The 12,237-nt window shown below is 41.9% G+C and overlaps 2 protein-coding genes across 3 annotated transcripts in view; both read right to left on the minus strand.

The window, feature by feature from the left end:
• Nucleotides 1–2,108: 2,108 nt before the first annotated feature.
• On the minus strand, nucleotides 2,109–5,009 carry LOC123168372 (uncharacterized). Its single transcript, XM_044586241.1, has 2 exons — nucleotides 2,987–5,009; nucleotides 2,109–2,901 (listed from the first exon to the last, which is right to left on the minus strand). The coding sequence occupies exons 1-2, from the start codon at nucleotides 3,149–3,151 to the stop codon at nucleotides 2,563–2,565; spliced, it is 504 nt and encodes a 167-aa protein (XP_044442176.1). The 5' UTR covers nucleotides 3,152–5,009; the 3' UTR covers nucleotides 2,109–2,562.
• Nucleotides 5,010–9,125: 4,116 nt separating this feature from the next.
• The window catches only part of LOC123168826 (uncharacterized), a 47,283-nt gene continuing 44,171 nt past the window's right edge, over nucleotides 9,126–12,237 (minus strand). Inside the window, exons 1-3 of one of the 2 annotated variants that reach the window (XR_006484528.1) lie at nucleotides 11,730–11,886; nucleotides 11,454–11,638; nucleotides 9,126–11,324 (exon numbers count right to left, since the gene is read on the minus strand). The gene's annotated coding sequence lies outside the window, so the exon portion shown is untranslated. Of the gene's footprint in view, nucleotides 11,325–11,453; nucleotides 11,639–11,729; nucleotides 11,887–12,237 lie in introns of those variants that run through there. The other variant, XM_044586693.1, reaches the window with a different exon arrangement.

The raw sequence follows: 12,237 nt of genomic DNA on the forward strand, positions 1-12,237 counted from the left end.
TGGCCACCGACAAAGGCGTGGCCATGAGCAACATGCACAACGGTTTAGCAGCAGCGCCATCCACCGTAACTTGCACAATGGTACATTATAGAAGAACTAGAACACATCACAAAGTACATGCTGTGCCAGTAAGCTCCGTTCATGGTCATCTCTACGACATGTGAAGAATCGAGATTTGTTTACAGAGGTGTGTACACCTTTAGAGGCCACGACGAGCGATACTTTTACTTGACATGCATGGCAGCATGATCTTTGAATTGGCTCTCCTACGTCTTAGGCGTTGTACAGTCTCCACATGATTAATTGTATTTCGCATTTTTCGAGTTTTTTGGAACTTGGACTTAGTTATGGCTGTGTGCATCTCAGTTATGCAGAGGCCGTGTGTAATGCTTAAACATTTTAAGTAATAAAACACCCTTTATCGAAAAAAGTCACAAGTACATAATTTGATCATCAACTAGAGCCTGAAACGCATCAATGTCAGGTTTCTTATCATAAACATACTCTTCTGTGGCGATGCAACGTGCAGCCACACATGCCCCTTTAATTATTGTTTTGCTAGGCCTCAATCCACCAAGTTTTTCTTAAGCATCAATCAATTCTTTTCTTTTTTTTGCGAAAGAAGCATCAATCAATTCAGAAAGTGCAACTTCAGTTCGGTGAAAAATGCAAGTAAAAAAGTAAGTGCAACCTTGTGAAAAAAAAACGTAAGTTGCACTTTTCATTAGATTGAAGTTGCACTTTCCTGAATCGATCGGGAAAATCACAGTCCACTAGACATACATCGATCATGAAAGCTGGTGGTAGGGAAGCTACGAATGGCTTCGTTTTGTCATGTCGACTAGCAGATTCGTGAAGTTGCCACCTCACGGGTATGTAGCTCAGATGGTAGAGCGCTCGCTTAGCATGCGAGAGGTACGGGGATCGATACCCCGCATCTCCACTTTCACATTATTGGTGAATATTTCTCTTGTGTGATGCTCCTGTGTCCCTTTTTTTTTCCTCTATGGTAGAACTCTATCCGATCCGCAACACCTAAATGCATGGCACATCAAAAGATGAAAATGAATCTATCATGTCATTTTTATCCTTAGCAAGTTTACAGCAAAACTGCAAAGATGGAAGCATGGCCAACTTCACATGCTCTGTTTTCATTAGACGTACCGGTTCTCTGCAAATATGCACAGTGCACTGGCCTGCATACTCGCTGAACCATAACCACCATGGACATCATTTTTGTTTCCCCTTCAATGAAGAACCCTTTGTTGTATGGCATCACTACGCTTCTACTTTCCTCCCTATAAGCAAACAAAATGTTTGCTGGATGACAGTCAGTGTCCACAGCAAAGTAACCTGGATGGAACGAATTCAAGCACAGCCGTGGTCAGTCGAGTTGCATCAAGAGATACAGACTCATCAGCGGTCGCGAGTGACGGTACGGCATAGGTTTCTCTTGTTAATTGATGACAAAAACACACACGATGTTAACTGCAGTATGAGACATGACAAGTTAACTGCACTATGCACAGGATAAAGATGTTTTGGAGTTGCTAAAAGGAAGCAGCCTAAAGAACAACATCCTTGCACAGAAGTTGACACAAATGGGTTATTTATGGAGCATTATGACTGAATTGCTGTTCAGACACACCATTGAAAAAAATTCACTCAGAACCTATTGATAGAAGGAAAACTAATAAGAAGCAAAGCTGAGGGAATAAGTTGCAATAGAGATAGAGGGAGCACATAAAGTTTGAGTACAGAATGGTAACTAAAAGCAAACCTAATAATTTCAGAACCACAGACCAAACATCAAGGCAAAATGAATATGTAACAAATTATGTTTAACAGAACCACTGAAACTTCAGAACAACAAAACCACAGAACCACTGAAGTTTGAGGATAAAAATTATGTTTAATACCATAACTTGACCTAGAGCGTATATAGGTTGCCCCTTCAGCAGTGCAGCTGAAACAAAACACACAACAGATACTCCCTCCATCGCATAATGTAAGACGTTTTTTGACACTACACTGGTGTTAAAAAACTTCTTACGTTATGGGACGGAGGGAGTAGTTCCTTGACGATATTAAACCCTCCAGACAAAATGAATACGGTGTATGCAACAAATAGTTCATACCTACAGCGTGGGCAATATATAGCAAGGTTACATGATATGTAGCAAACAATATCTGAAAGAGCAAGGAGGTTGCTCACGAAACAAACTCAGCCATACTATGATCAATGAAAAACAGGGAATCTCAATTGTTGACTATACAAAATAGCATAGAGAAATATCAAAAGATAAATCAAAGTATAGATCTTGACTCCCAGTGTTGAACCAAGCCTAATAACATGGCCTGAGTTGCACGACACCACACCACCTCTAGCAATACAGCCTCACTCCCATCATTATTAGCTTGCTATGATCACTACCAAAATATGACATGCTAATCCTTGTAGCATACAAATTTAGTTTCTCACGGCAGTCACAACGCCCCAAAGGCAGCTTGGTGCTACAATATTACAAGCTATAGGGCCATAATTCCACTTCTGACTAGCAACTAAAAGTCGGCAGAGACATCTGAATGAAATGGCGGGGTTGCCGCATCGTCAGACCCACTGAGAATTACTTTTCCATTCGCCACAGCTTGTGCAAGAAACAAAAGGTCTGCCTTCTGGATACCGGGCACATGCAACGGCTCCAAACTGGAAGTAATCAGTACCAGTTTATGAAGAGAGCTAGTCTTCCTCAACAAAAAAAACACCAGCTGCAGCTCATAGCGGTTCCAACTGAAATTCGTAATCTTTACCACCTTGAGGTTTTCCAAAACATCCGGTGGTGGCTCTAACCCCACATAGTCAAACGAATCCACCAAGAGCCCGCTCGGTGCAGTAGGGAGCTGCAAGCACAAATCGTGATCACTTTAGAAGCATTATGATGAAATAAAAATACAATAAAGATGTCAGTGCACTAAAATGACAGACTGGAGCTTGTTGGAAGAGGGGGTGGAGTGCGGGCGGAGGTGGTGGTGGAGGGAGGGGGAAGGGTTCCCGTCGTCCTCCCAGCGGCTCCGGCAGCGCCGAGAGGTGGTCTACCGCCGCCGCCGCCGGCCGCGGCCTCTTGGCGTCGCCGCCGATTTCCAGCGCCATTGTTCCCCACTTGAGGCCCCGTTCGGTATGAAGGGAGATAAAACAAAGGAAATAATAACTCCACAGGAATTGGAGTGAGTGTCGACCCAGAATCTATGGAGTTGTAAACAGGGGAAACAAAAAAATTGTGCAGTTCGGTTCATAGCAGAAGGCATCTTTGGAGCTACACTATTTTATAGAGTTAATCAACTGTACCATGCAAACGTTGTGTCTATCTATCACATAGAGCAGCGGCAGCAGCCCATGTCCGTGTGAATTTTTTAATAGGCAAAAGGTGCAGCTGAGCAGGCCTTTCTCGGGTTCCAGTCAAAAAATGGGTATGAGTAGATGTTCAGATTCCTTTGAAATGGGCATGCCAAAGGTCCAATTCCTATGGTTTCCTGTTGTTGCTTCCTGTGCACGGAACGCCCTAAAGAAAAAACACCACAGAAAATAAAACATCCACGTTTCGTGTGATATTCCTTTGTCTCGAACACAGCCTCAGTTTTTCACTCTGCTTTGCTCTGCTCCTCGGCCACCCCCGCAGAAAAAAAGGCCAGCATGGGTCATAATCTTTTTTTAGACAAGGCTGATTATAATTGCGATGATTGCACTCAGACCTGGCAAAGCGGGCCGGCCCACGTGCGTCACACCTTGGTCTAGGCATGGCCTGGTTACTAAACGGGCCGGCACGTGGCATGTTTAGCACGCGGGGCCGCCTATTTTTGAGCTTATTGGGCTGTATTTTAGGCCTATTAGGCTGTAATTTAGGTCATATATAAAAAATTATGAAAAAAATAAATAATAACAAAGGTCGTGCCGTGCCGGCCGCGTGCCCGGCCTCTAGGGCCAGGCATGGCCCAAGGTGTGCCACTTGTCGGGCACGACCCGTTTAGCCTGTGTCGTGCCTAGCCCATGGCGGGCCGTGCCGGCATGCTCGTGGGCTGGGCCACCAGCGATAATTGCATTGATCAAGCCCATGTTCTTTAGTTCCTCTGTAACCCTAATATCCAGAATTCACAGGGCTCAAGCTGAAGCAGCTACTTTTTGAAGTAACAGAAAGAAAAGCAACGACTAGAGTGGGGGAGTCAGAGTCGAACAGAGGATCCTCACTTCTTTCTCTTGCGCAAAATCGTGCATGAGAATTTCATCTTGCACGGCTCCTAAGTGATAAAAGAAAGGAGAACTCGTCTTCTCTCTTTTTTGATTACCTTCCTCGCTTATGTATAAGACCGAAAGTAATTAATCAAATCAGAAAGAGCCCTGAGATTTGACCAAAACAGCATAATCCAAATCACGATCTACTAAAAGGAGAAATTGCGGTTCGAGTCCATGCCGAGAGAAAGTAAGAGCTAGACTGGCCAGAAACTAGCTTGACGGTAGACTGAACACCTACACAATCGAGAATTTATTTATTCGCAACTTCATTCTTTTGAGTTGGAAAGGCAACGGCTTTCGAGTATAAAGAAGCCGTTCCAGGTTATTTCCCCCTTGGTTTGTATCAGAGCTGACCACTGATAATAGGAAAAATGAAACATCTAGTGTGTTTTACTTCATTCTCAATCTTGTTTCCCCTTGCGCTCTGAGGGAAATAAAGGGGAAATCATTGATGAATTTTGAGTAGTTTTCTAACTGACTCATTGACATGAGAGATTGGATGCGATGCGCCAGTCCCTCGTACTACAACGGACAAAGGCCACCGGCAAACGACCATTCCACAATGGAACCTAGCACTACTGTTTGTCCTAAGGGCCAACCGACCTTTTCACAGAAACAGACACATGACATCACTATATTACGCATTTGTTGGAAATATGCCCTAGAGGCAATAATAAATTGTTTATCATATTTCCCGTACATGATAAATATTTATTATTCATGCTAGAATTGTATCGACCGGAAACTTTAATACATGTGTGAATACATAAACTACACCGTGTCCCTTGTAAGTGACACGTCTCCGTCGTATCTACTTTTCCTAACGCTTTTGGTCTTGTTTTTGGACTCTAATTTGCATGATTTGAATAAAACTAACCCGGACTGACGCTGTTTTCAGCAAAACTACCATGGTGTTGTTTTTGTGCAGAGATAAAAGTCCTAGGAATTGGACGAAAGTTTTTGGGGAATTATTTCAGAGTAAAAGAAAAATACTGGAACCAAGAACCACCGGAGGGGGCCCCTGGCTGAGCACAAGACACCAGGACGCGCCCCCCTCCTGGCGCGCCCTGGTAGGTTGTGACCTCCTCGAGGCCCTACTTACCCTAAGACCAACTCCATAAATACCTATTTTCGGAGAGAGAAATCAGGGAGGAAGTTTCATCGTGTTTCACGATACTGAGCCGCCGCCACCTCCTGTTCTTCATCGAGAGGCCAGATCTGGAGTCCATTTGGGGCTCCGGAGAGGGGAATGTTTGGTCTTCGTCATCACCAACCCTAATTCATCGCCAATTCCATGATGCTCCCCACCGGGAGTGAGTAATTCCTTCGTAGGCTCGCTGGTCGGTGAGGAGTTGGATGAGATTCATCATGTAATCGAGTTAGAATTTTTAGGGCTTGATCCCTGGTATCCATTATTTCTGAGATTGATGTTGCTATGACTTTGCTATGCTTAATGCTTGTAACTAGGGCCTGAGTGCCATGATTTCAGATCTGAACCGTTTATGTTTTCACCATTATATCTATGTTCTAGATCCGATCTTGCAAGTTATATGCACCTGCTACATGTTATGGTCTGTAAACCCTGGGGTGACAGTAATCGGGATACTTTCCGGTGATGACCGTAGTTTGAGGAGTTCATGTATTGACTATGTGTTAATGCTTTGTTCCGGTTCTCTATTAAAAAGAGGCCTTAATATCTCTTAGTTTCCTTATGGACCCCGCTGTCACGGGAGGGTAGGACAAAAGATGTCATGCAAGTTCTTTTCCATAAGCACGTATGACTATTTACGAAATACATGCCTACATTATATTTATGAACTGGAGCTAGTTTTGTGTCGCCCTAGTTTATGACCGTTATATGATGAATATCATCTAACAAATGCACCGATCCAATGCCTACGAGTTTTCCACATATTGTTTTTGCTAAGTTACTATTGCTATTGCTACTGTCACAACTGCTACAAAATCATTGTTGTCGCTGTTACTGTTACTACTGCTATCAAAACTATCATATTACTGTGCTACTGATCACTTTGCTATGGATATTTAATCTCCAGGTGTGGTTGAATTGATAACTCAGCTGCTAATACTTGCAAATATTCTTTGACCCCCTTGTGTCGAATCTATAAATTTGGGTTGAATACTCTACCCTCAAAAACTGTTGCGATCCCCTATACTTGTGGGTTATCAATACCTTTTTCTGGCGCCGTTGCCGGGGAGCATAGCTATATTTGCCGAGTCACTTGGGATTTATATCTGTTAATCACTATGAGGAATCTGAAGGATGATAAACCAAGATCTTTCCCTCAAAGACAAGGGGAGGTAAGGAATTGCCATCTAGCTCTGCACTTGATTCTCCTTCAGTTATAAGTAAGCTTGCAACACCACCATCTGCTATTGATCCTGATATGTCGCAAGTTATTGATGATGCTACTTCTTCTATGAATGATGCTATGAATGATTCCTGTGATGATGCTAGTACCTTGCTTGATAAGACTGTGCCATTAGGAGAATTACTTGATGAACAACTTGCTAGAATAAAAAAATACTAAGAATCCTGAAACTGATGAAGTCTCTGAAACTAAAAATTATGAGACACCTATTAGATCTAGCTCTCCTAGATATGTATTGCCTGATATACCCGAGGGTTATGTTATGGAGGGAGAGATAGCTGAGGACTTTCTTGCTTGCAATGATAGGAGTGATCTTAAGAAACCACTATGCAAACTGAAAGAAAAATCTTTGAATGCTAGAATGAAATGTGATCCTATGTTTGCTACTTCACCTATCTTTGTTGCCGATAAGGATTATGAATTCTCTGTCGACCTAGAGCTAATTACTTTGGTAGAATCGGATCCTTTCCATGGCTATGAAACTGAAACTGTAGTGACACATCCTACTAAATTGAATGACATAGCCACCCTTTTTGCTCATGATGAGAAAATTCGCTACTATTATATCTTTAAATTATTTGCGTTCTCATCAAAGGGTGATGCTAAGGCTTGGTACAATACTCTTGCTCATGTTTGTGTGCATAGTCCCAAGGATATGATTTATTACTTCTCTGAAAAATATTTTTCTTGCTCATAAGAAACAAGCTGCCTTATAGGAAATATTTAACTTTGTTCAAATTGAAGAAGAGATTCTCCCACAAGATTGGGAGAGGCTTCTACAATTGCTTAATGTTTTTTCTGATCATCCTCTTAAGAAAAATGAAATACTTAATATCTTCTATTATGGACTAACAGATGCTTCTAGGGACTTCCTAGATAGTTGTGCTGGTTGTGTTTTTAGGGAACGAACTGTTGAACAAGCTGAGGAATTATTGATTAACATATTGAAAAATTATGATGATTGGACTCTTCCTGAACCACCGCCTAAACCCACTCCAAAGAAGAGGGGTATATTATTTCTCAGACCCGAAGATATGCAAGAGGCAAAGAATGCATGAAGGAAAAAGGTATTGAAGCTGAAGGTGTCAAAAATTTACCTCCTATTGAAGAAATACATGGTCTTAACACACCACCGCCACCGGTGGTAGAGGTAAATTCTTTATTGAAGTTTAATGAAGGTGACAACCCTTATAACAAACATCCTAGTCAATGCTTATATGAGTTCGATAATTACATTAGCAAACAAGATTACTTCAATGCAAATGTTATGAAACAATTGAAATACAACTCTGATATGATTGCTCGCTTGAGTGACTTGTTATTTAGAATCACTAATGATGTTAGAGGTGTCGGAAAACATACTTCTATGGTTCAAACTCAGTTGGAACAAGTTGCTCAATCTAAAAAAGAATTGCTAAACGAAATGATTAACAATATGAATGACTTTGCTGTTAGAGTAGCAACTAGAGGAGGCACAATGACTCAGGAACCACTTTATCCTAGGGGATGCCCTAAAAGAATTGAACAAGACTCTCAAAGAATTAATACTGATGCACGTAGTCCTTCAAAAAGATATAAGTGAAGTACTAGAACAATTCCATAGCTCTAATTTTTTTAGGGAAGCATAAAGAGCAATTCTAACAAATCATAGCATAATTTTGGCTCTCTCAAATAGGTGTGTTCAGCAAGGATGATTGTGACAAATTAACAAACAAAACAAGCAAAGACTCATATCATACAAGACGCTCTAAGCAAAACTCACAATATGTGACGAATAAAAATATAGTCTCAAGTAAAATACCGATGGTCGTTAGAAGAAAGAGAGGATGCCACTCGGGGGCATCCCCAAGCTTAGTTGCTTGATACTTCTTGAATATTATCTTGGGGTGCCTGGGTAGTTGATTGGCAAATAGATAGATTGATAATTGCAAATGGAAGAACGGCAAATAAAACTCAGCGAGATATTTTTGTGTTTTTGATAATATAGATCTGAAAATAAAAAGTGCAAATAGAGGAAAAAGCAAATGGCAATATAGATATGAAAGTATATGATAGGAAAATAGACCCGGGGGCCGTAGATTTCACTAGTGGCTTCTCTCGAAAAATAGCAACGGTGTGTGAACAAATTACTGTTGGGCAATTGATAAAAAAGCCAAAACTCATGACGATATCCAAGACAATGGTCATGTATATAGGCATCACGTCCAAGATTAGTAGACCGACTCCTGCCTGCATCTACTACTATTACTCCACACATCGACCCCTATCCAACATGCATCTAGTGTATTAAGTTGATGGGAAAACAGAATAATGCAATAAGAATGATGACATGATGTAGACAAGATCTATTCATGTAGGAATAGACCCCATCTTTTTATCATTAACAGCAACGATACATGCGTGCCTTGCTTCCCCTTTGTCACTGGGAAAGGACACCGCAAGATCGAACCCATTCCAAAGCACCTCTTTCCATTGCAAGATAAATAGAACAAGTTGGCCGAACAAAACCCAAATATCGGAGAAGAAATACGAAGCTATAATAATCAAGAATGGATATTAAATCAAGGCAAATCTGATCATATATGTCTAATCAAGAATGGAGAAGAAATCTAGATTAGAACTGCCACTATTCTTGAGGAACACATAGATGTCTGCAAGCTCAGTGCACTGGACTGGATATTCGCTGAACCATAACCAACATGGACATCATTTTTTTCTTCCTTCCACGAAGAACCCTGTTTGCAACTACTACAACAAAAAGGCTACTATGTAACAATAACCACAAAAGGCGTTTTGGCCATTGGTGTGTTGTATGGCATCACTACGTTTCTAAATTTCTCCCTACAAGCAAACAGAATCCAAGCTTTTCTACGGTTCACTTGGGTCCCACCTTGCCATAAGAATGACACAGGGTGACAATCAGTGTCCATAGCAAAGTAACCTGGATGGAACAAATTAAGCACTGCACGGCTGTGGTCAATCGAGTTGCATCAAGAGATACACAGAAGAAGGAACCCCCGCAGGATCGGAAATTACCAAGCTGCTTGAACTGGAACTCATCAACCACAACAGTGGCCTCGAGTGACCGTACATCATAATGTTTCTCCTAGTGTAGATTACCTTCATGGCATTAACCTTATCTAGTGTAGATTCCTCGGCCACTTTCCTACAAAATGTTTCTCCTGTTAATCGTGATTCGCCGGCCACTTTCCTCCAAAATGTTTCTCCTATTAATCGATGACAAAAAAGAGAGAGAAAGAAACATGATGTTAACTGCAGTATGAGTCATGACAAGTTAACAGTAGTATGCACATGATAAAGGTGTTTTGGAATTGCTAAAAGAAAACAGCCTAAAAAGGAAGGGAAGGGACATTGATTTGATACAGGGAAAACTAAAGAAGCAAAGCAGAAGGTATAAGTCTCAATAGAACAACTAAATCAGTAATACAAGGCAATGGTGTCTTTTGGTATAATCTAGCAGCTTAAAAATTATGTTTAACACCACAACTTGACTTAAAGCATAATTTGTCCCTTAGAGCAGTTCAGCTGAAACAAATCACAAGACATATAGTTCACCGACAGTATTGAGTCCTCCAGACAAAATGAATATGCAACAAATAGTTCATACCTACAGCGTGGGCAATATATAGCAAGGTTGCAGGATATGTAGCAAACAATATCTGAAAGAGCAAGGAGGTTTCTTACGAAACAAACTCAACCATAATATGATCAATGAAAAACAGGGAATCTCAATTGTTGACTATACAAAACAGCATAGAGAAATATCAAAAGATAAACCAAAGTATAGATCTTGACTCCCCAGTCTTGAACCAAGCCTAATAACATGGCCTGAATTGCACGACACCACACCACCTCTAGTAATACAGCCTCACTTCCGGCGAACATTCCTTCCACGCCACTACATCACAAGAAAAATGCATGACAACAGACATCACACCACTATTGATCATTCCTTCCAAGGGCACTTGCAAGTGGGAACTCTGTAAAAATGCGAACCACTCATGACCCAAGGGCAGGCTTTAATTTTATAAATTGCGAATGACAGCACTCCAGTAGATCTATTGTCCTCTCCAGCAGTAGTCCCTGTAGAATATAGATATCTCTAGAATATATTAGCCTGATGAGCTGCATCATTATTAGCTTGCTACGATCAATACCAAAATATGTCATGCTAATCCTTGTAGCATACAAATTTACTTTCTCACGACAGTCAGAAAGCCTCCAAAGGCAGGTCGGGCGAAAACATTACAAGCTATAGGGCCATAATTCCACTTCTGACTAGCAACTAAAAGTCGGCAGAGACATCTGAATGAAATGGCTGGGTTGCCGCATCGTCAGACACACTGAGAATTACTTTTCCATTCGCCACAGCTTCTGCAAGAAACAAAAGGTCTGCCTTCTGAATACCAGGCATGTGCAATGGCACCAAACTGGGAGTGATCAGTAGCAGTTTACGAAGAGAGCTAGCCTTTCTCAACAAAAACACACCAGCTGCAGCTCAAAGTGGTTCCAACTGAAATTCATAATCTTGACCATCTCGAGGTTTTCCAAAACATCCGGTGGCAGCTCTAACCCACATAGTCAAACAAATCCACAAAGGGCTCGCGGGGGGCAATAGGGAGCTGCAATCACAAATCATGATCATTTAGAAGCATTGTGATGAAATAAAAACACAATAAATATTGCAATGTAACAAAATGACAGACTGACTACTGAGAAACCAAAAGCCATAAAATTTGTAGGTGTTAAACCTGCACAAATAGCCGCTCTAGATTAGAGAATAGCCGCTCTTTTTGAGGAACACGTAGATGTTTGCAAGCTCAGGGGCCTTCATTTCAAACATAAGCAATTGTAGTTCCGTCATGCTTTGAAATAAGTCGCCCCCCATCTTGGTCGATTCGTCATGTGAGGTTGCATTAAGCAAGGAAGACACAACCTATTTAAGATGGCATTCAAGGTCAACAAACGGTCCATGATTTCAAATATCACAAACTAAACAGAAGTTCAGCAGAGAAATGCATACATACAAAGAGGACATTGCTGCAGATGGTGAGAGTAGCGAGTTTTGAGCAAACACGGCTTTCGAACCAGTCACTGAACACCTGATAAAGTCATTCGAGCATGAAAATCATCATGCATGGTAAGTTCTGAAGAAACATCGAGAAGAATATTTTCCAACAGTCAATAGACCTTTTGACAGATGAGGACATTGCGGCTTTTCTGGACGCCGAAACGGATGTCGAGGTCGGCGAACAATGCGTCGCCGGGGAGACGGAAGGACGAGAAGAAACCGCCGCTGTAGCGGAACGACCGGAGGCTAGGAACCACCGTCAAGTCCACCACAGTGAGGCAGATGCAGTCTATGATGGTGACGCTCCTGAGGTTGCTGAGCCCCATCGGCGCGACTCGATGGATGCCCGTGCAGGAGTGGAGGCCGGGGATGCGGAGGCAGGGGCACAGCGCCAGCATCCTCGACAACTCCCGGCCGTCGAGGCGAACGGAGTGGAGTAACAGCACCTCGAGGGCCGCGCACGG

This window comes from Triticum aestivum, chromosome 7D (assembly GCF_018294505.1).
Source record: "Triticum aestivum cultivar Chinese Spring chromosome 7D, IWGSC CS RefSeq v2.1, whole genome shotgun sequence".
NCBI classification, from domain to species: Eukaryota; Viridiplantae; Streptophyta; class Magnoliopsida; order Poales; family Poaceae; genus Triticum; species Triticum aestivum.